This window comes from Pecten maximus, chromosome 17, assembly GCF_902652985.1.
Source record: "Pecten maximus chromosome 17, xPecMax1.1, whole genome shotgun sequence".
Lineage (NCBI taxonomy): Eukaryota > Metazoa > Mollusca > Bivalvia > Pectinida > Pectinidae > Pecten > Pecten maximus.
The window spans coordinates 30,285,524-30,305,536 of NC_047031.1; the positions used below are offsets into that span (position 1 = coordinate 30,285,524).

The 20,013-nt window shown below is 38.8% G+C and overlaps 1 protein-coding gene across 9 annotated transcripts in view; it reads right to left on the reverse strand.

Moving 5' to 3' along the window:
• Positions 1 to 20,013, reverse strand: part of LOC117315533 (neogenin-like) — a 269,288-nt gene that overhangs the window by 66,957 nt on the left and 182,318 nt on the right. For all 9 annotated transcript variants that reach the window (XM_033869766.1, XM_033869763.1, XM_033869765.1 and 6 more), the window contains exon 2: positions 640 to 805. In XM_033869766.1, coding sequence (XP_033725657.1) covers positions 640 to 805 — 166 coding nt within the window. The remainder of the gene's footprint in view (positions 1 to 639; positions 806 to 20,013) is intronic.

The following is a 20,013-nucleotide window of genomic DNA, read 5'->3' on the forward strand; positions in this document are numbered from 1 at the left end:
TGAGCTTACAGTCCCTGTTTTTTTGTATTTTTTCTCTTGCTTTTTTTTGCAAAGGTGCATAATACTTACATGTCATTAAACAGGATTTGGCTAAAATTTAGTCTTTATAATCAAATATTTTCTATGTACATTCGTAATCTAGGAACTAAAGAATGAGGCTGAGATTGACCTTTGACGTGTGGAAATGCAAGATATGGCTCCGGCATTCCTTTGGCTGGGATGCCTTGCCCAAGAACACAACCACAAAAGCACAGACTGGCCTGTTTCTCAGCTTCCTGAGACATATCTCGGATCTTCACCTGAGGTTACGGGGCTGGCACTCTAACCAACTGACCTATCGCGGCCCCCTCACCTGAGGTTACATGGCCGGTACTCTAACCGACTGAGCTATCGCGGCCCCCTCACCTGAGGTTACATGGCCGGTACTCTGACCAACTGACCTATCGCGGCCCCCTCACCTGAGGTTACATGGCCAGCACTCTAACTGACTGAGCTATCGAGGCCCCCTCACCTGAGGTTATGTGGCCGGTACTCTAACCTACTGACCTATCACATCCCATTATGAGAAGACACTAGATGATGAAGAGAATTAACAGGGTCTATTTTTTACCCGAACTTGGTTGTGTAATCAGAACTAACCTGCCACTGTCCATGTTGACCGGTTTACCATCCTTCAGCCATCGGACGGCCGGCGTCGTCGTGCTGCATTGGACGCCACAGTTAAAGATAGCAGCCTCACCCCGGTTAACGATGACATCGCTCGGCTCTGTCGTGAAACGGACATCGCTGAACATTGACGAGTCACCTGCAAATTGAAAAAGAGTTTACGATATTTATATTTCTTTAAGCATCTATTTCCATATAATATTTTAACTATTGAACTATAATAATATCGACATGGTTGAAAATGTCAAATTCTTCAAAATAGAAAATAATGATAAACTTGGTCGGTATAATGTGACTTGATGGAGTGGCCTGCTGGGTGTCTCGTGTAGTATGATTCAGTCAAGTATCACTATAAAGTCGACATTCCAAGCTATCTCATGAAGACAGGGGTGGGGCATCCTTAAATGACCATAGTTGTTGATAGGACGTAAAACAATACTAAACGAAAGCAACCATCAGAATGTTACACATTATCTATCTTCCCAAAACTCGGATCCATGAATTCAGGACCCTTATATTCTTCCCTTCAGTAATACTGGGAGCCATGGTCCCGACCTTTAAAGGAAAGTAGGACACAGGATTATTGTACGACAATGAATAGAAATCGAAAGCATTGAACAGCAATTAGACAAGGGTGAAGTAATTATCCTGCATGAGCCTATATGTAGATCAATACGCTATACAAGGGCTCTCACACGACTTTGTTCTAATGATGATTGGCCTGCATTCGTCGAAAATACGTCAAAGCAGAAAAAGCAAAGTTGAAGGTCCTTTGCAATGAGAACAAGTTTCTCAAATAATCAAGCTGGAATTAAGATTTTCCCCTCAAAGTTATCACGTATAAGCCTTTCTCAATTAAACGTCTTTGCATGTTTTATAAACTAATACCAGTTTGGCTCCGGATTATTTATTTACTTTATGTTTTTTGTAGTTTACAATTGTAAACAACTTTCTTCATTAAAAATATCACAATGAACCATGAATAGGTTTTGGACGAAAAGGACTTTAGAGCTATGTTTTCTCTGACAGTTTTAACAATATCTCAGCACGTCTTGGCTCCGTTCTGGCTCCTTACTGTCGGATCTGCCTGGCCTGTTGCTTTCTTTACATTACATGGATTTCCCCTGCCTAGCTTTACCTAGTAATTAACAGAGCGCTCCACAAAACAGCTGTACATGGTCAACTTAGCTTAACTCTCATAAAGAAGGAGGATTTATTCTCTTGGCAATGAAAGTTCCATTTTTAAAGATTACAATGGAAGTTGAACAATGGGAACATTTAAATTTTTTGATGATTGTAGCGAAAATGAAAATTTTGTTTAGCAATATATATATACATGTCAAAAATTACAAAAAAATGTAAACAAAAAAATACAGGGTATATATACATTTTACTAAAACATAATAATTTTCTTAAATAACAATAACAAATAAACAAAACAACAATATGTTTTGAAAGATTTGAACAGAATTCATGCAAGACATAATATTCTGTAATATCAAGATCCGAGTACCCCTAACATATGTCTGAAAATATTTCAGTTTAATTTGAAATAACCATTGTAACAGATTTAACATTTAATGGATTGTGTTTAAGGGCTGGTCAGTCTGTTTATGTTTTTATTTTTATTTTATTCTGACAGATGGATGAGATCACTTTAGATCATTCAGCCTGTTGGTATTAGTCTTTTTTATGGCTTTTGTGTTCTCCATCTTTGTCCTGCGGTTAGTCACGACCATTTCAATAATCAATTGAATCGGTTGGTCAGATAAAGCCTTTTTTTAAATTGTGTGTAATTATGCAAATTGTTGAGTGCTTTTTAATACTTTCATTGATTGTCTTCAAGGTTGAGTGGACACCAAGCTGTGTACAAACTCAAATCAGGTTTGTCATCATTCCTTTGAAGTCCATCTTTTGTTTTGTAAACAATGCAAACAGAGACAAAATTAAATTATTATTACATTTTTATTTATGCCAGATCACAAAGGCCTCATGTCCTTTAGGGTAAACGGCGAAATTAAACCTGTCATACCTACTGAACACAATGGAATGACCGAGATCAAAAAGTAGTATAATCTATAGAGATTATAAGGGTAGGAGAGAGGACAAAGATATCACATTGTCATGACAACATAGTCTTCAGGACAGATGTGTGTGAGCCACTCAGAACGATGAAACTGTCAAAAACACACACCAGAAACACTTAACATTGTAATAATGTTTACCCGGTCTTGATGTCCGCGTTTAATTCCTTCTGTAACATCCATATGCTGTTGTAATCCTCATACTACAGTTTATCATATTATTATACTGATTTTATACATTTTAGCTAAGAAAATTTGAAGTTACATAATAACATCATACAATTAAACATACCAATGTGAGTGACCTCCCCTTGTCCATTTTACTATTGGCAGTTATCCCCCCTGGTAACATAAACACCTTTGTTATGTTAGATTAACTTCAAGTAATACCATATCAAACGGAGACCACTGCTAATAAGGAACAGTCTTATACCTCCAAATACCAGCTACCTCTCCCTGACAGTTATCTACCCTGATGGTAACCTCCTCCTGATAGTTATCTCCCCTGGTGGTAACCTCCTCATGACAGTTATCTCCCCTGGTGATAACCTCCTCATGACAGTTATCTCCCCTGGTGGTAACCTCCCCCCTGATAGTTATCTCCCCTGGTGGTAACCTCCCCCCTGATAGTTATCTCCCCTGGTGGTAACCTCCTCATGACAGTTATCTCCCCTGGTGGTAACCTCCCCACTGATAGTTATCTCCCCTGGTGGTAACCTCCCCCCTGATAGTTATCTCCCCTGGTGGTAACCTCCTCATGACAGTTATCTCCCCTGGTGGTAACCTCCTCATGACAGTTATCTCCCCTGGTGGTAATTCCCTCATGACAGTTATCTCCCCTGGTGGTAACCTCCTCATGACAGTTATCTCCCCTGGTGGTAACCTCCTCATGACAGTTATCTCCCCTGGTGGTAATTCCCTCATGACAGTTATCTCCCCTGGTGGTAACTTCCTCGTGACAGTTATCTCCCTTGGTGGACCCCCCCCCCACACACAGTTCTCTCCCCTGGTGGTAACCTCCTCATGACAATTATCTCCCTTGGTGGTGACCTCCTCATGACAGTTATCTCCCCTGGTGGTAACCTGCCCAAAACTTAAATTTCTCTTGAATGCTATTTGTCTGGCAGTTTTCTCCCCTCATATTTACTCCCCACTGACAGTTATATCCCCTGGCAGTTATTCTCCATGCAATGCTAGTTACCGTCCCCTGAAAATTATCTCCCCCAGTAGTTTTCTCCTTTGTTTACAAGTATAAACCCTGAGAATTATCTGTGTAGCAAATTAATATTATTACCAGCATGCTGTTAGTCAAGGCAACCTAATCAAACAGCTTCCATTATCAATTATCATTTTTCATCACTAGCTTTAAACTATTCATACAAATATTTATTCATATTATCCATGTATTTTCCCTAATCTCACCAATTATGTTATCAAACAACATGGCAGATTACCATCAATTTTGTATCAGTAACCATGTCATCAGTGCCTAGTACTTCAGGGACATCCATATTGATTTTCAGTGTCACCTGACAAACTGCCATTTTTATAACCATTGTAGGTTTTTTACATTTGTCATAAAAGTGTGATCAAATGACAGTCGATAAAAAGTTTATACAATATACCGTATTTTATTACACAATGCCTCCAACCTCTGAAAGTATGATCAGTCACTGCCAAACACTCGTTATTTATGCCTCAAAAATTGCATTTCTAAGTAACTGCATATAATCAACATGTGAAAGAAATTTAAACCCACTTTTTCAATTTTTACCCATATCAGCAAAAAGTGATCATGAACTATCAATAAAGTATCAAACAGAAAATTTTTCTGATGAAAGCCAAAATCTAATTCCTCATTTCTAGGCGACGTTATTTAAGATGTGCCATGTAGGAATAAATATATAACGTTTAATTTACGTGTCACAATGAGTCCATATACATCATCATATAGGATCAAACACTTGTATGAGATTAGTGGATAGCTTCCTAGAAACTATACCCTCATGAACAAAGCTTTTATCGTATAAATCAATCATAATGTTTTATTAAATCAAAAGAAAATACATTAATTAATAAGTTTATTACAATATTTTATCAGTTTGGAATCTGATGAAGTTTTCACTTCAATAATTATGGATATTTTGTTAATTAAACTTTTACACCACAATTGTATTATACTAAAGATAAGCTTTTGCGGTGCCAGTGTATATGAAACTGTTAGACAGAGTGTATGGTTAAAGTCGCCTTGTGACAGACAACACTACACTGTCGACTGGATACTGTCCCCGTACCACACGACAACACTTAACTATGTCGACTATGTGTCTCCATCGACAACACTTAACTATGTCGACTATGTGTCTCCATCGGTTCGACACATACCACCGACAAAGTGGTCCATTGCAGTCAGCAGATCATAAACAAATGACTTACTGCTCGATTAAAAACCAAACTTAAAACTCCAGTTTACATACTAACAAAGAGATAATGAAACATGAAAAGCTAGGTATAGTTTATTCCTGTCACAAAACAATGTTCTTCTTCAATCAATCCAAGCACTTAGTTAACCCATACATTGTTTAATCTTGGTCTATGGCATGCTTTACCTCCCAGGTTGGCCAAGTAATGAAAACGGCTGTTTTTAAACATAATATGTTGGCTTATTTATTTTCAAATTACTGACAGATTAAAATGGATCCCTGCAGGGGATTGGTAATTAATTTTCCACCTGTCTCTCACCTGATAACAGTATACTCCTAAGGTTAAAGGTCAAATGTCAAGGGTTTCATTGTATATAGTTTGTGGGTGTCTCCTTTAATGGGTTTTTTAACAAGGTAATTGGTATGTAAGTAATTATTCTCTGACAGTGCTATGGCTGGTATCTTAATTTGTCGTTTGGATCAAATACATTTATAAGGACAATATGGGATATATTGTTGTCTACCAAAGACAGACCCTAATTCTAACGTCATTAAAATGCAAATTTGGAATTTCTGCTGTCAAAACAGGCTTTGAAATAAAAAAAAAAAATTCTAATCTGTATTATGACTTATATCCGACTTGGAGAATAGGCAGAAAACAAGTTTAAACTTAACTAAAAGTAAAGTCAATAGCCACATTCAAAAGTTACTGGGCTGGTGAAGAGTGGGACATTTAACACAGAGTGGGAGTATCTGAACTTTATTACATCAATTATGTGTCAATTAACAATAAACACCAACATGAACTCAGTTTGAATTGAACCTCCAATTCTGCTAAGATAGAAAATTTCTGAATTGATTGTGTCATCCTGCGTATAGAGAACAGTTCTGAATTTATTGTGTCGTACTGTGTACAGAGAACAATTCTGTATTTATTGTGTCATTCTGCGTATAGAGAACAATTCTGTATTTATTGTGTTGTCCTGTGTACAGAGAACAATTCTGTATTTATTGTGTCGTCCTGTGTACAGAGAACAGTTCTGTATTTATTGTGTCGTCCTGTGTACAGAGAACAATTCTGTATTTATTGTGTCGTCCTGTGTACAGAGAACAATTCTGTATTTATTGTGTCGTCCTGTGTACAGAGAACAGTTCTGTATTTATTGTGTCGTCCTGCATACAGAGAACAGTTCTGTATTTATTGTGTCGTCCTGTGTACAGAGCACAGTTCTGTATTTATTGTGTCATCCTGCGTACAGAGAACAGTTCTGTATTTATTGTGTCATCCTGCGTACAGAGAACAGTTCTGTATTGTGTCGTCCTGTGTACAGAGAACAGTTCTGTATTTATTGTGTCGTCCTGCGTACAGAGAACAGTTCTGTATTTATTGTGTCACCCTGTGTACAGAGAACAGTTCTGTATTGTGTCGTCCTGTGTACAGAGAACAATTCTGTATTTATTGTGTCGTCCTGCGTACAGAGAACAGTTCTGTATTTATTGTGTCATCCTGCGTACAGAGAACAGTTCTGTATTGTGTCGTCCTGTGTACAGAGAACAATTCTGTATTTATTGTGTCGTCCTGCGTACAGAGAACAGTTCTGTATTTATTGTGTCACCCTGTGTACAGAGAACAGTTCTGTATTTATTGTGTCGTCCTGCGTACAGAGACCAAGTCTGTATTTATTGTGTCGTCCTGTGTACAGAGAACAATTCTGTATTTATTGTGTTGTCCTGTGTACAGAGAACAGTTCTGTATGTATTGTGTCGTCCTGTGTACAGAGAACAGTTCTGTATTTATTGTGTTGTCCTGTGTACAGAGAACAGTTCTGTATTTATTGTGTCGTCCTGCGTACAGAGAACAATTCTGTATTTATTGTGTCGTCCTGTGTACAGAGAACAGTTCTGTATTTATTGTGTCACCCTGCGTACAGAGAACTGTGTCGTCCTGTGTACAGAGACCAAGTCTGTATTTATTGTGTCGTCCTGTGTACAGAGATCCGTGTCGTCCTGAGTACAGAGATCCGTGCCACCAGGTGTCGTCATTGTAATGGTACAGAAAGACTCCCACTTAACTGTTACAGTGTCTTTTATCTTCGTTTTATTGTGATTCCTCAGCCTCTGGTGTCCATTGTGATACGTAGAACTATATCACATGTGACAAGTCTCTAATTACATCTATCTAGCGTTAGGTTGTCAGGGACAACCCCTCGTCTGTCACATCCAGCAATGCTCTCTGCTCCGAAGACACCTTGTTTTTTACTTCTGGGAAATACTTTGGGATATTTGTGATCAAAACACAACATAGCTTATCTTACAGAATTTCCTGAACATTTTCCCGTAAGACTGACTTGGTTGAAGAAATATCTGAAGGAATATTTCCAGACAACGTTAATTTCAGAAAATTGTCTCATTTGAAAAAGAATGAGAAAAAACATTCGTTAAAAAAACTATTACAAAACTACAGCCAGCTGCTGTTGAAAACAAAAAACAGCTTAGGATGTTGGATGTTGTGTTAAATCATTTAAACTGAAACTTGACATTTATGGTACCAACATTCATCACACCAAACTAAAACTACATAGAGAATGTTTTTGAAAGTGCATCACAGAAAATCTTACCATTTCATTTAATCCACAAAAAGCCAGGGTTGGGTCCTAAAATCATTACACTTGCATAAAACATTTCGAATCAAACTTATCTATGTAAAGTGAAGAGGCATCTTCACCAGCGTTTAGTTTATGCAGTGATATGTCACTTTTTCCTTTTATCATTCTACTTTTTATAACACAGCTGTTCAATCATCCAATGATATTTTTAACGAATACAATTCTTTTTCTGCTAAAAAAATCCGGCAGGTACATGGAAACAAGTTTTATTAGTTACAAAAGGACTATAAAGTATGAGTAATATAAACAAACCCTTCAAGAATCAACCCTCCAAACCTGTCTATAGTACACATCGCACTGACACTTAACACACAATGTGATGAAAGTAAGGAAAAAAATCCGTTAATCATTCACCAAGTTTGTGTGGCCAACAACAAGCTTTCTACACAGCTTGTAATTCTAGCATAACCTTAACGGCGCAACTCTTCAAAATTTGACAAGCCAAGATAAAGATTTTTTAACCAAGACATGGCTTCCTTGAGATGAAGTGCCTCTGGTGATGTGTTTAGTCACATTTGTGTAAGGTACACAAATCCCTCATTACATGCAGTGAAACGATTGGGTTCCGCGGACTGCATCTCTTCTCTGATACAAGTTGGGTGCAGATAATTGATACAGCAGATCCCCGAATTACTCATCCTGCCGTAAGTTTTAAGAAAGTCGGAACACATATCGGAAGAATACAAGATCAATTAACATAATTATAACAGAAGTATAAGAACAGGCCGCAGAACACTTGGTGATGGATAGTATGTACTGTTTTCCCTATGTAGAGTTTGGTGCTCACAGCATGTAGTACAAATTATGTGTGACCAAGATTTTGGGAAAATTAACCATCATACTTGAGATACTCTGGGCAGTTGAGACCCCATTACTAACCACCCTCCTTCATTTCATTAAAATAATTCTAAAACATAATAAAAATGTTATATGCAAATTATAATTTTTTTTGTTGTAAAATCAGAGAAATATATTTGATGAATTAGTGGGTGTCATCAATGAAACAGAAGAAGCTTACCCTTCTGAAACACCTGGTCCGATTCTCCTTATTATTTCTAAAGATGGTTTGGTTTGGTTTATTTTGTTTAAAGTCCTAATAAAAGCCAGAGTCATTTAAGGACGTGCCAGGTTTTGGACGTGGAGGAAAGCAGGAGTACCCAGAGAAAAACCACCGACCTAAGGTCAGTACCTGAGGCAACTGCCCCACACAGGTTTTGAACTCGCAATCCAGAGATTGAGGGCTAGTGTTTAAAGTGTCGGGACACTAACCACTCTGCCACCTCGACCCCTATTTCTAAAGAGTCTCCATGCAGGTTTATATATTTTTTCCATATTTTGCCCTTTTCTTATCGATTTTGAGTTAGAATCATGGTTTCGTTATCATGTGGGCCTTGCGTGAGTTTTCACTGTTGTTTTTTAATACCTTCAGCGTTAAAACCTTTAGCTAATCAAATATTGGTATTCCGATGAAAAATTTGCTTGCTGTCAACATACCAGCATCTGTAATGCCATACAAACCAATGGAAAAACTGTGTTTCAGAAGTTTTGTCTAAAACTGCATGTATGGAGGTTAGATTTTTTTTTTGCACAAACTCATAGCGGGATTTTCTTAGAGACATGTTTCTCTGTCGACTACATACCTACAATAAATATCCTTCACAGTTGGGAAATAAAAACTCTATACAGTAAATCAGAAGATACCATAATTACCAAAACTTTCAATAGGGACAAAACAAAAATTGACTTGCTTCTTTTTATGGATGAAAAACAATAGAATTCACATAGAACGGGATGAGCTGAAGTTGAATGAAATTTAGGTTGAACATAAAACAAAATGTTCTGCATCCTAAATGGTTGATATCATGTGGAGCAGCTTGGCTGACTAAGATTTATTTGTCTATAGAGCCAAAGTTATGGTGTAGCGGCCTTGAGTGTCAGTCTACAATATGTCGGAAATTTTCTATAGACAAACAAAAAATTGTACATTCATAACAATCAGGTACTTGTGAATGCATTATACTTTTAGATAATGTTAATTGAAAGTTTTAAAGGGAAATAACTCTTAAATTAAAGGTATAAAGTGTAAGGGAGGTAACTCTACAGGAAATTAAAAGTGTATTATATACAAGGGAGATAACTGATGATTAAATTACCGGTTTTATGGGAGAGTACACCCAGATTAAAGTCTTTATTTCAAATAGAAATATATGACCGAAATGAATTTCCTGATTGAAAAGATAAAGTTGGTCTGCAATAGAGATAGAATCAAAAGAAATTTCAGTGTAAGCACACAGACTCTAAACTTGTGTTTCATTTTAAAATGCATGTCAATTCAAGATAATGGGCAAGAAAGACAAATTTAGAAATGGATCTTTAAAACTAAAATTAGTGGAAGTGCAAAATTTGAATAATGACAATTAAATTGTTTGACTGCACAGCACTGAAGCTCGATCTTAAAAGACCGCACAGCATTAATTGAAGCTTGATCTTAAATGATTTTTGGGATCTTATCTTTTCTCTTTTTTCTTAACAACTTCCTTCTTCTTAATGTCTCCCTTGACAGTGCCTCATTTTTGGCCTTTAGTTGAGCGTTCGCCCCTGTGGGGAAGGTTTTGGGTTCTGTCCCCTGGCCGAGACATACCAGAGTCTTTTAAAATGGTAGTTGCTACTCCTGCTTAGCACTCAGCAAATTAGGAGTGAGACGACTGGTTCGTCCTGTTGTCAGTATCATGTGACCGGGTGGGGTGTCCTGCTGGGTGTCTTCAGCAGGATGCTTCAGTGAGGTAGCACTATAAATCGGCAAAAGTTCCGGCCTATCACAAGGAGACTTAACACAAACATACAGCAGCCTCCCAAAACACATATACACACTCGCCACACGCATGCATGTCGCACGCACGGGAGGCCATCCTTAAATGACCTTAGCTGTTGATAGGATGTTAAACAAATAAAACCAAACCAAGCCAAAACCAGTATAACTTTCCAATATTCCCTCCTGCGCCCCAGGACATCAATTTGACAACCAAGCCTGTTTTATTGGCCGACACAGTTAAAATGCAGTTTGGATATTTTCATCACCGTAAAAAATTGGACTTTTTTATCGGGGAGTGCTTCGTGAACTTTTTTTATCACCTTTCCTAACTAGTAGAAACATCTGTCTCTGACCTTGTTAATCTGTCAATGATAGCTACCAGCTAGTGTTCTACTGCTGTCTCACACCACACACCATCCTGTAGGGGTGGCAGATTTACGAACCTACACCTGTGAGTTTGTGACTAGCTCAGCAGAGACAGAACTGCTGATTACGAACCTACACCTGTGAGTCTAGCTCAGGAGAGACAGAACTGCTGATTACGAACCTACACCTGTGAGTTGGTGACTAGCTCAGCAGAGACAGAACTGCTGATTACGAACTTACACCTGTGAGTTTGTGACTAGCTCAGCAGAGACAGAACTGCTGATGACAACCTACACCTGTGAGTTGGTGACCAGCTCAGCAGAGACAGAACTGCTGATTACGAACCTACACCTGTGAGTTGGTGACTAGCTCAGCAGAGACAGAACTGCTGATGACAACCTACACCTGTGAGTTTGTGACTAGCTCAGCAGAGACAGAACTGCTGATTACGAACCTACACCTGTGAGTTTGTGACTAGCTCAGCAGAGACAGAACTGCTGATTATGAACCTACACCTGTGAGTTGGTGACTAGCTCAGCAGAGACAGAACTGCTGATGACAACCTACACCTGTGAGTTTGTGACTAGCTCAGCAGAGACAGAACTGCTGATTACGAACCTACACCTGTGAGTTTGTGACTAGCTCAGCAGAGACAGAACTGCTGATTATGAACCTACACCTGTGAGTTTGTGACTAGCTCAGCAGAGACAGAACTGCTGATGACAAAGTTAACAATATGTATACTAGGACAAAGTTTTATTACTGGTGTTTTCCTAGTAAACATTGTATTGTCAATGACACTTTAAGTGATATTCACAAAATTTTGAATGGAATTGTTTTTATCTGTAGTAAGTTTTTACAAGTGATTTTCTTTTTTCTTGATTTAATATTTTGTTTCTCAATAAATCCTCCAGCTGTATCCAGAGTGTTTGTTTCATTCTGTCCTTGGAATGATGAAGAATAACCAGGGCAGTGTTTGTCCTGGTGTGGCAGTGTTTGTCCTGGTGTGACAGTGTTTGTCCTGGTGTGACAGTGTTTGTCCTGGTGTGACAGTGTTTGTCCTGGTGTGGCAGTGTTTGTCCTGGTGTGACAGTGTTTGTCCTGGTGTGGACAGTGTTTGTCCTGGTGTGGCAGTGTTTTGTCCTGGTGTGGCAGTGTTTGTCCTGGTGTGACAGTGTTTGTCCTGGTGTGACAGTGTTTGTCCTGGTGTGACAGTGTTTGTCCTGGTGTGGCAGTGTTTGTCCTGGTGTGACAGTGTTTGTCCTGGTGTGACAGTGTTTGTCCTGGTGTGACAGTGTTTGTGGCAGTGTTTGTCCTGGTGTGACAGTGTTTGTCCTGGTGTGGCAGTGTTTGTCCTGGTGTGGCAGTGTTTGTCCTGGTGTGGCAGTGTTTGTCCTGGTGTGACAGTGTTTGTCCTGGTGTGGCAGTGTTTGTCCTGGTGTGACAGTGTTTGTCCTGGTGTGGCAGTGTTTGTCCTGGTGTGACAGTGTTTGTCCTGGTGTGGCAGTGTTTGTCCTGGTGTGGCAGTGTTTGTCCTGGTGTGACAGTGTTTGTCCTGGTGTGGCAGTGTTTGTCCTGGTGTGGCAGTGTTTGTCCTTGTGTGACAGTGTTTGTCCTGGTGTGACAGTGTTTGTCCTGGTGTGACAGTGTTTGTCCTGGTGTGACAGTGTTTGTCCTGGTGTGACAGTGTTTGTCCTGGTGTGGCAGTGTTTGTCCTGGTGTGGCAGTGTTTGTCCTGGTGTGGCAGTGTTTGTCCTGGTGTGACAGTGTTTGTCCTGGTGTGGCAGTGTTTGTCCTGGTGTGGCAGTGTTTGTCCTGGTGTGACAGTGTTTGTCCTGGTGTGGCAGTGTTTGTCCTGGTGTGGCAGTGTTTGTCCTGGTGTGACAGTGCTTGTCCTGGTGTGGCAGTGCTTGTCCTGGTGTGACAGTGCTTGTCCTGGTGTGACAGTGTTTGTCCTGGTGTGACAGTGTTTGTCCTGGTGTGACAGTGTTTGTCCTGGTGTGGCAGTGTTTGTCCTGGTGTGGCAGTGTTTGTCCTGGTGTGACAGTGTTTGTTCTGGTGTGGCAGTGTTTGTCCTTGTGTGACAGTGTTTGTCCTGGTGTGGCAGTGTTTGTCCTGGTGTGGCAGTGTTTGTCCTGGTGTGACAGTGTTTGTCCTGGTGTGGCAGTGTTTGTCCTTGTGTGACAGTGTTTGTCCTGGTGTGACAGTGTTTGTCCTGGTGTGGCAGTGTTTGTCCTTGTGTGGCAGTGTTTGTCCTGGTGTGACAGTGTTTGTCCTGGTGTGACAGTGTTTGTCCTGGTGTGGCAGTGTTTGTCCTGGTGTGGCAGTGTTTGTCCTGGTGTGGCAGTGTTTGTCCTGCTGTGACAGTGTTTGTCCTGGTGTGACAGTGTTTGTCCTGGTGTGGCAGTGTCACTGTTAACGTCCCCTCTGTGGAGAGGGCGGGTGGGAGAGGGCGGGTGGGAGTGGGCGGATGTGTTAACGTCCCCTCTGTGGAGAGGGCGGGTGGGAGAGGGCGGGTGGGTAAGGGCAGATGTGTAAACATTCCCTCTGTGGAGAGGGCGGGTGGGAGAGGGCGGGTAGGTAAGGGCAGATGTGTTAACGTCCCCTCTGTGGAGAGGGCGGGTGGGAGAGGGCGGGTGGGTAAGGGCAGATGTGTTAACGTCCCCTCTGTGGAGAGGGCGGGTGGGAGAGGGTGGGTGGGTAAGGGCAGATGTGTTAACGTCCCCTCTGTGGAGAGGGCGGGTGGGAGAGGGTGGGTGGGTAAGGGCAGATGTGTTAACGTCCCCTCTGTGGAGAGGGCGGGTGGGAGAGGGTGGGTGGGTAAGGGCGGGTGGGAGAGGGTGGGTGGGTAAGGGCAGATGTGTTAACGTCCCCTCTGTGGAGAGGGCGGGTGGGAGAGGGTGGGTGGGTAAGGGCAGATGTGTTAACGTCCCCTCTGTGGAGAGGGAGGGTGGGAGAGGGCGGGTGGGTAAGGGCAGATGTGTTGACGTCCCCTCTGTGGAGAGGGCGGGTGGGAGAGGGAGGGTGGGTAAGGGCAGATGTCTTTAGAATGTAGCTATCTAAGAAACCTAAGGATGAACACCTTCAATTATTATGTAATTATACAAGGTATTGGGTTTCCCTCATTTTACACAGTTTGCTATTTCAGGTGCATCAATCTAATACATATTCCATAATTTGGAATTTGGGCTCGGAGTGATGTAAATGAAAAAGTCTGAGAATACCCACATGCCTTACAGCAATATGAATGAATGAATGAATAAAACAATAAATCTATCAACAGTGCTCAAATGAGTATTAGCACTTGTACGTAGGCAGATATTTCATTCTACAGAATTTTTCTTCCGGTACCATATTGTACTAATAATTTTATACCTTATTTTCAAGCTGAGTAAGCTAGAAAGCACACCCTTATAACAAACTGTTGACAGTGCCCTCCCCATCCCACCCGGATATCACCGGGGAGAAAAGCCAACAAAATAGACCCTTTATTTACATGAAACTACATGGTGTCCTTTTGTGGCGTTCAACTGTTTCGTTTGTTCCATCCAGCTATTGTTAGATTTCTGATAGAGGTTGTCACCTCCCACTTCATTCTAAAACTACAAACGACTGTTCTCAAAACATCTTTGTAATGCCAAATCGTAATTCATTGCTCACTCAATCAGCTGCAGAACTAACTTCCATGATGTTAAACTTCACCCATATTCAGAGTGTACAAAGAATGCAGAGCCATATTTTATCTCATTCAAATAATTCACACCCATCACCCCATAAAAATCATTCATACCCACTATCCCATAAAAATTTAACTTTATTTAACGATAATTATGAAACAAGCAATATAACAGAAATAAATTGCTGTCGTTAACCCAGATAGAGAAGGGAGCCTTAAATGTGGAACAGAAAAAGAGCACCTGCAGAAAACTCACGTTGTTGGGCAGGTGACCTCATGTATCTCCTGATGAGGAAACTCTGGTTACCTTGGTTACGGGGACAATTACTACTCCACCCGACCACTGTCTTGTTAGTTGCACTCTTAGTTTTTAAAGTCAAAAATTAAACTGCTATGAAACTTCATTTATCCTGTAATTAGCCCAAGGACCCAAAACATATTTTTACTGTACAATATTTTATTCATCCTGTAATGAGCTGAAGGGCCAATATTTTATTTTACCACCTGACTTATTGTTCCATTTTACCAGCTAAAAACTGTAAAAAAAACAACCAAAAAAAGCCATAAAGACACATAATCCTTGGAGGGCAGTAAAACAGAAGTCTGCCGGTATCTGAACTGATCTTCAATACATAAGAATGGTTTTATTACTGGATATGGTTTATTGTCGGGGTAACTGCTTATATATATATCACTATAATTGTAATGTTTTTTTGTTAACTGTGATCTTAGCACTAAACCAAATTTAAACAGATAATCTTAATTGTATATTAACTCACACCTACAATTCTTACAGTAATAACAAACAGACCATTTTATTAGCTCAAATATATAATTTAGAGAAAAGCTATCAGAGCAAAAAGCATCAACATAAGATTTTATTTAAAACATTAAGTAGTTTAGTGCATTACCGGTAATTACATAAGTTGAAGAGCTTTCCTTACTTTTTAACCATTATTTTCTCCAAAATCTGAAATATTATAAATATAATTGCCTGTCTCAAAATCAAATTCCTCCACATAACACAGTCGTGTCCTCCCCAATTCTCTGTACCCAACCCTCCTTACTCCCCAGTCCAGTCATCCCCTCAGAATCATGTCAGATCCGGAAATATTTAGGAAGTAGAGTGGGGGTCCTAAATTGTCAATTACATAAAATTTAAAAACTAATTTCATGTTGATGGACTACAGTGGGGACAAGATGGATAAAGCAGGCGGGAGGGGGAATGTGGAAGAACAAGAGGGGCCTCATAGGGGAAATTCATAAACACACCAAATGTTTCATGTTTTAATCATTTAATGCTGTTTATTGAAAGTTAATAATCTTATCATTTTGTATAAATTACACCAATCCTTCCCAATGAAGTCACATAAAGTAAAGAATATAAATTCTGTCATCCCCTCAAAATCTTTATGCAAAGAAAGATTAAGGAACATATGGGGCCCCAGAAGGGTTACTTGTCAGCATATAATCATAACGAAAACAGACAGGCCAAATTAGATTAATATTATGTGTAGTATCTAAAGGGGGCTCCTGCAGGGTGGATAATTCATGAAAGAGGACCACTCACCAAGTCTGATTAATTATGATAAGGAGGAGTGGAATTGTGATAAGTAAACAGGGTTAGACCCATAATATATTTACATTACAGACAGAGCTTACACAAATATGTCCACCTTTTTTGTCTTGCTTGTGCGTGTGTTTTTGGTTGTATTTTTTTTACATGTTATCTGGCTTTTAAAATTTTGAATCCATGTAAACTTATTACCTCAGATATTTTAATAACATGAAACTTCAACTGGCCAACAAAAAATTTCTAACATGAACATTTCTTTCAAAATTTTAGCTCAACATGACAGAATTATTTTGTCGTTGTCTAGAAATTTTTGTCTTGAATGTTGATTTTTTTTTTTTTTTTTTGTAAATTTTGTAATTGGGTACCATCTTTATAAATATGAAGATGTCCAATGAAATATGTTTACATGAGAGTAACATTCTGATTTCAACCTCTGTGAATGATATGTATATTATATTTTTTAACCTTCAACAGAAAATAAACATGTTGTGATAGATAAAGGATATGTAACAGTATCTTCAGTAACACCAAATATATTTCATGACTGGGGCTAATATTTTGATATTTTTCACAAATGAGTAGCAGGAGAAAAATATAAAAATGTCAGCCCCACTCATGAAAATACATTTGGTACTACTGAAGATACTGTTGGATATTCTGTTTATTATATTTTATTGCAAAATCAACAGAGACAGCTTTAAAGTTCTCCCATAGTCGTTTGTAAGCAGTGCTTTGATTGGTCAAATCAGAAAAAGTGATATTTTTCACTGGTGTGACATCTTATCTTTTCTAATAAAGCTACGACATTTCAGAAACAGCGAGTCCCTGTATAATAATATACACCATTAACTGTTTAATTTAATTTATTTACTCGTTAGTGTACTTGTGAGTAAATGATAACAAATGAAAGAAACAATAACTTGTTGGAGTTGGCCAATTATCACTAGTTACTCCTTACCAGTACAAACACATTAACCATTTACTCTGGGTATACAACTATATTAACTCAAATTATCTCCCTTGTTTATAACTTGTCTGTGGCTCCATACATCCAGCTATGCACATGGCCAAATTAACTCAAATAACCTCCCCTTTTTGTAACTCTTTTGAGACCAAGGGACAACAAAAGCAGTTGAGTCATGCCCTAATGGCACTGCTAACATAATTTGCAGTTTTTACAGCCCTTCAAAGGAAATTCATGTGAAAACACAAATTATCTTTTCTTGAAGGGAGCTCTCCTGTCGCTCTTCGAGTTGTTAGTAGTACGAGCTCCCTTAATGGGTTCTGACAGTATTGTAGTGTTTTTTATCACAATGGACAGTGACTAATGGCGACAATCATGGTTTTCATTTCTAGAGAGCTTCCTGCCAAGACACGCGTTGCTCCCCATCAATAACTCGGTACGATTGTTGAATGAAGGTGAAATCTGAGCACTATCAAAATGCCTTCTCTTGGTCGTTATTCAATTAAGCGAGAGGAAAAAAGTTTTGGTTGTAAAAATAATAACAATTTCTTCTCATGTGTTGTTGCCCAAACACTTTCAATATGTTCGATTATTCATTATTAAGTCACCGAGGCCGATAATACATGACCAGTCACAAACTGACAACGCTGTACACGCTCCACTGAGTGTAAACTGATGTCAGATTCCTTAAAATTTCATTTGGTCTTTTAAAGTTTTAAAATCCATCACTAAAATAAATAGGATCTGACAGAAAGAATTACTGGTAACAGAATATATCCATCTGATACATGTCATAAAATCTCATAATTTGTTGGAAGTTAATTTTGAACTTTAAAGGTGAAAGTGAATTTAGATAATCCAGAACCATGAATCTGTTATCTTTTTCTATTTTTTTTTTTTAATTTGAAAACAATGGACAATTTTGATATATAAGACATTTCATTGACGGACAGATCAATTAATTTGGAGGTCAACTACTGGATCAATGGTCTATTAGGCCAAAGGTATAGACCGTATTACCTATCATTTTTGACAGCATATATGATAAACAAGAATTAATTCCACTTCTGTCTGTAGTGACTCACATTCATTCATCAAAATTTTTAACCAAACTTGAGAAAAACCTTTACTTCTCAACAATAGAATTATGAATAGTGATTAGTTCACTGAAACAAGATCACAAAAATACATAAAAATCCAACATTTAATTGATAGGAGAAACAAAACTAAAATGGTATTCGATCACCTCTGAACACTGTTAATGGACTCAAGGCTAGTAGTTAAACCCATTATACAGTTGTCTGGACAAGTTCTATCATACTTAAATCACCCTTGCTGATCTCTGAGATACAGACGGACATAATTACATCACAATTTGTCATACTTAAACAAACGACAGACCCCATGTTGGATTTGGTTCTCCAGGAACAAAGACAATGACCATTATCCAATGTTGTCTACATGATCAGCAACCGATCACTCATACAGAAATAAAAACATTCTGACTTGACCTTTCACCTTAGAAGAGTTCTCATAGAAAGCTTACAGATTAAATACTCTATATAATTACTGCAAATACAATCGCACCAAACTGTTTTCAGTTCATTTTAATAGTGTACCATTCCCACACCTGTATATTGTTTCAATGCAAACCAAAGTTGACTCTCAATGTTTACAAAACACTTCATTTTTTTAATAATTCAAATACTCACAAGTTGATCACAAGCTATATGAATACAGGGGAGACCACTCTAAATCAATAAACAGGAGACAACTCCATATCAATAAAGGGGTGACCTTTATGAATAAAGGGAAGACCAACCTATGTCATTAAAGGGGAACCACCCTATATCAATAAAAGGGAGACCACCCTATATCAATACAAGAGGCCCATGGGCCTTAACGGTCACCTGAGATTTGAAATATTTCAGTTAATTAAATTGACCATTTTTGGCCCTGCCCATAAGCCCCTAGGGGTCAGTCAGGGCCAACATGTGCATATTATCAAACTTTCATCCCAAGCTGATAATGTTAACCAAATTAGAATGAATTCCAATAGAAATCAAACAAATCATTCAAAACATGATTTCCTTATATAAACTATAGTAAAATGTAAAAAAACATGATTTCCCTATATAAACTATAGTAAAATTTTAGCCCCGCCCATTAGCCCCTAGGGGTCAGTCAGGGCCAACATGTGCATACCCTCAAACTGCCATCCCAAGCTGATAATGTTAACCAAATTAGAATGAATTCCAATAGAATTCAAACAAATTATAATAAAAAATGTGATTTCCCTATATAAACTTTAGTAAAGTTTACCCCCTCCCCAGGGGCAAACTTGAGACCCCAGGGTCATCAAATTCACAATTTTAGTAAAGCACATTAAGACCCTTCCAACTATAAAGAGTATTTGATTCCACCTTATTTTGGTCTTGAGAAGAAGATTTTTGAAATTTCAGTCAATTTGGCCCTTTTTAGCCCTGCCCATCAGCCCCTAGGGGTCAGTCAGGGCCAACATGTGCATGCCATCAAACTGTCATCCTATGCTGACAATGTTTACCAAATTAGATTGAATTCCAATAGAAATATAACAAATAAAAGTCAAAAATGTGATTTCCCAATATAAACTATAGTAAAGTTTACCCCCTCCCCAGGGGCAAACTTGAGACCCCAGGGTCATCAAATTCACAATTTTAGTAAAGCACATTAAGACCCTTCCAACTATAAAGAGTATTTGATTTCACCTTATTTTGGTCTTGAGAAGAAGATTTTTGAAA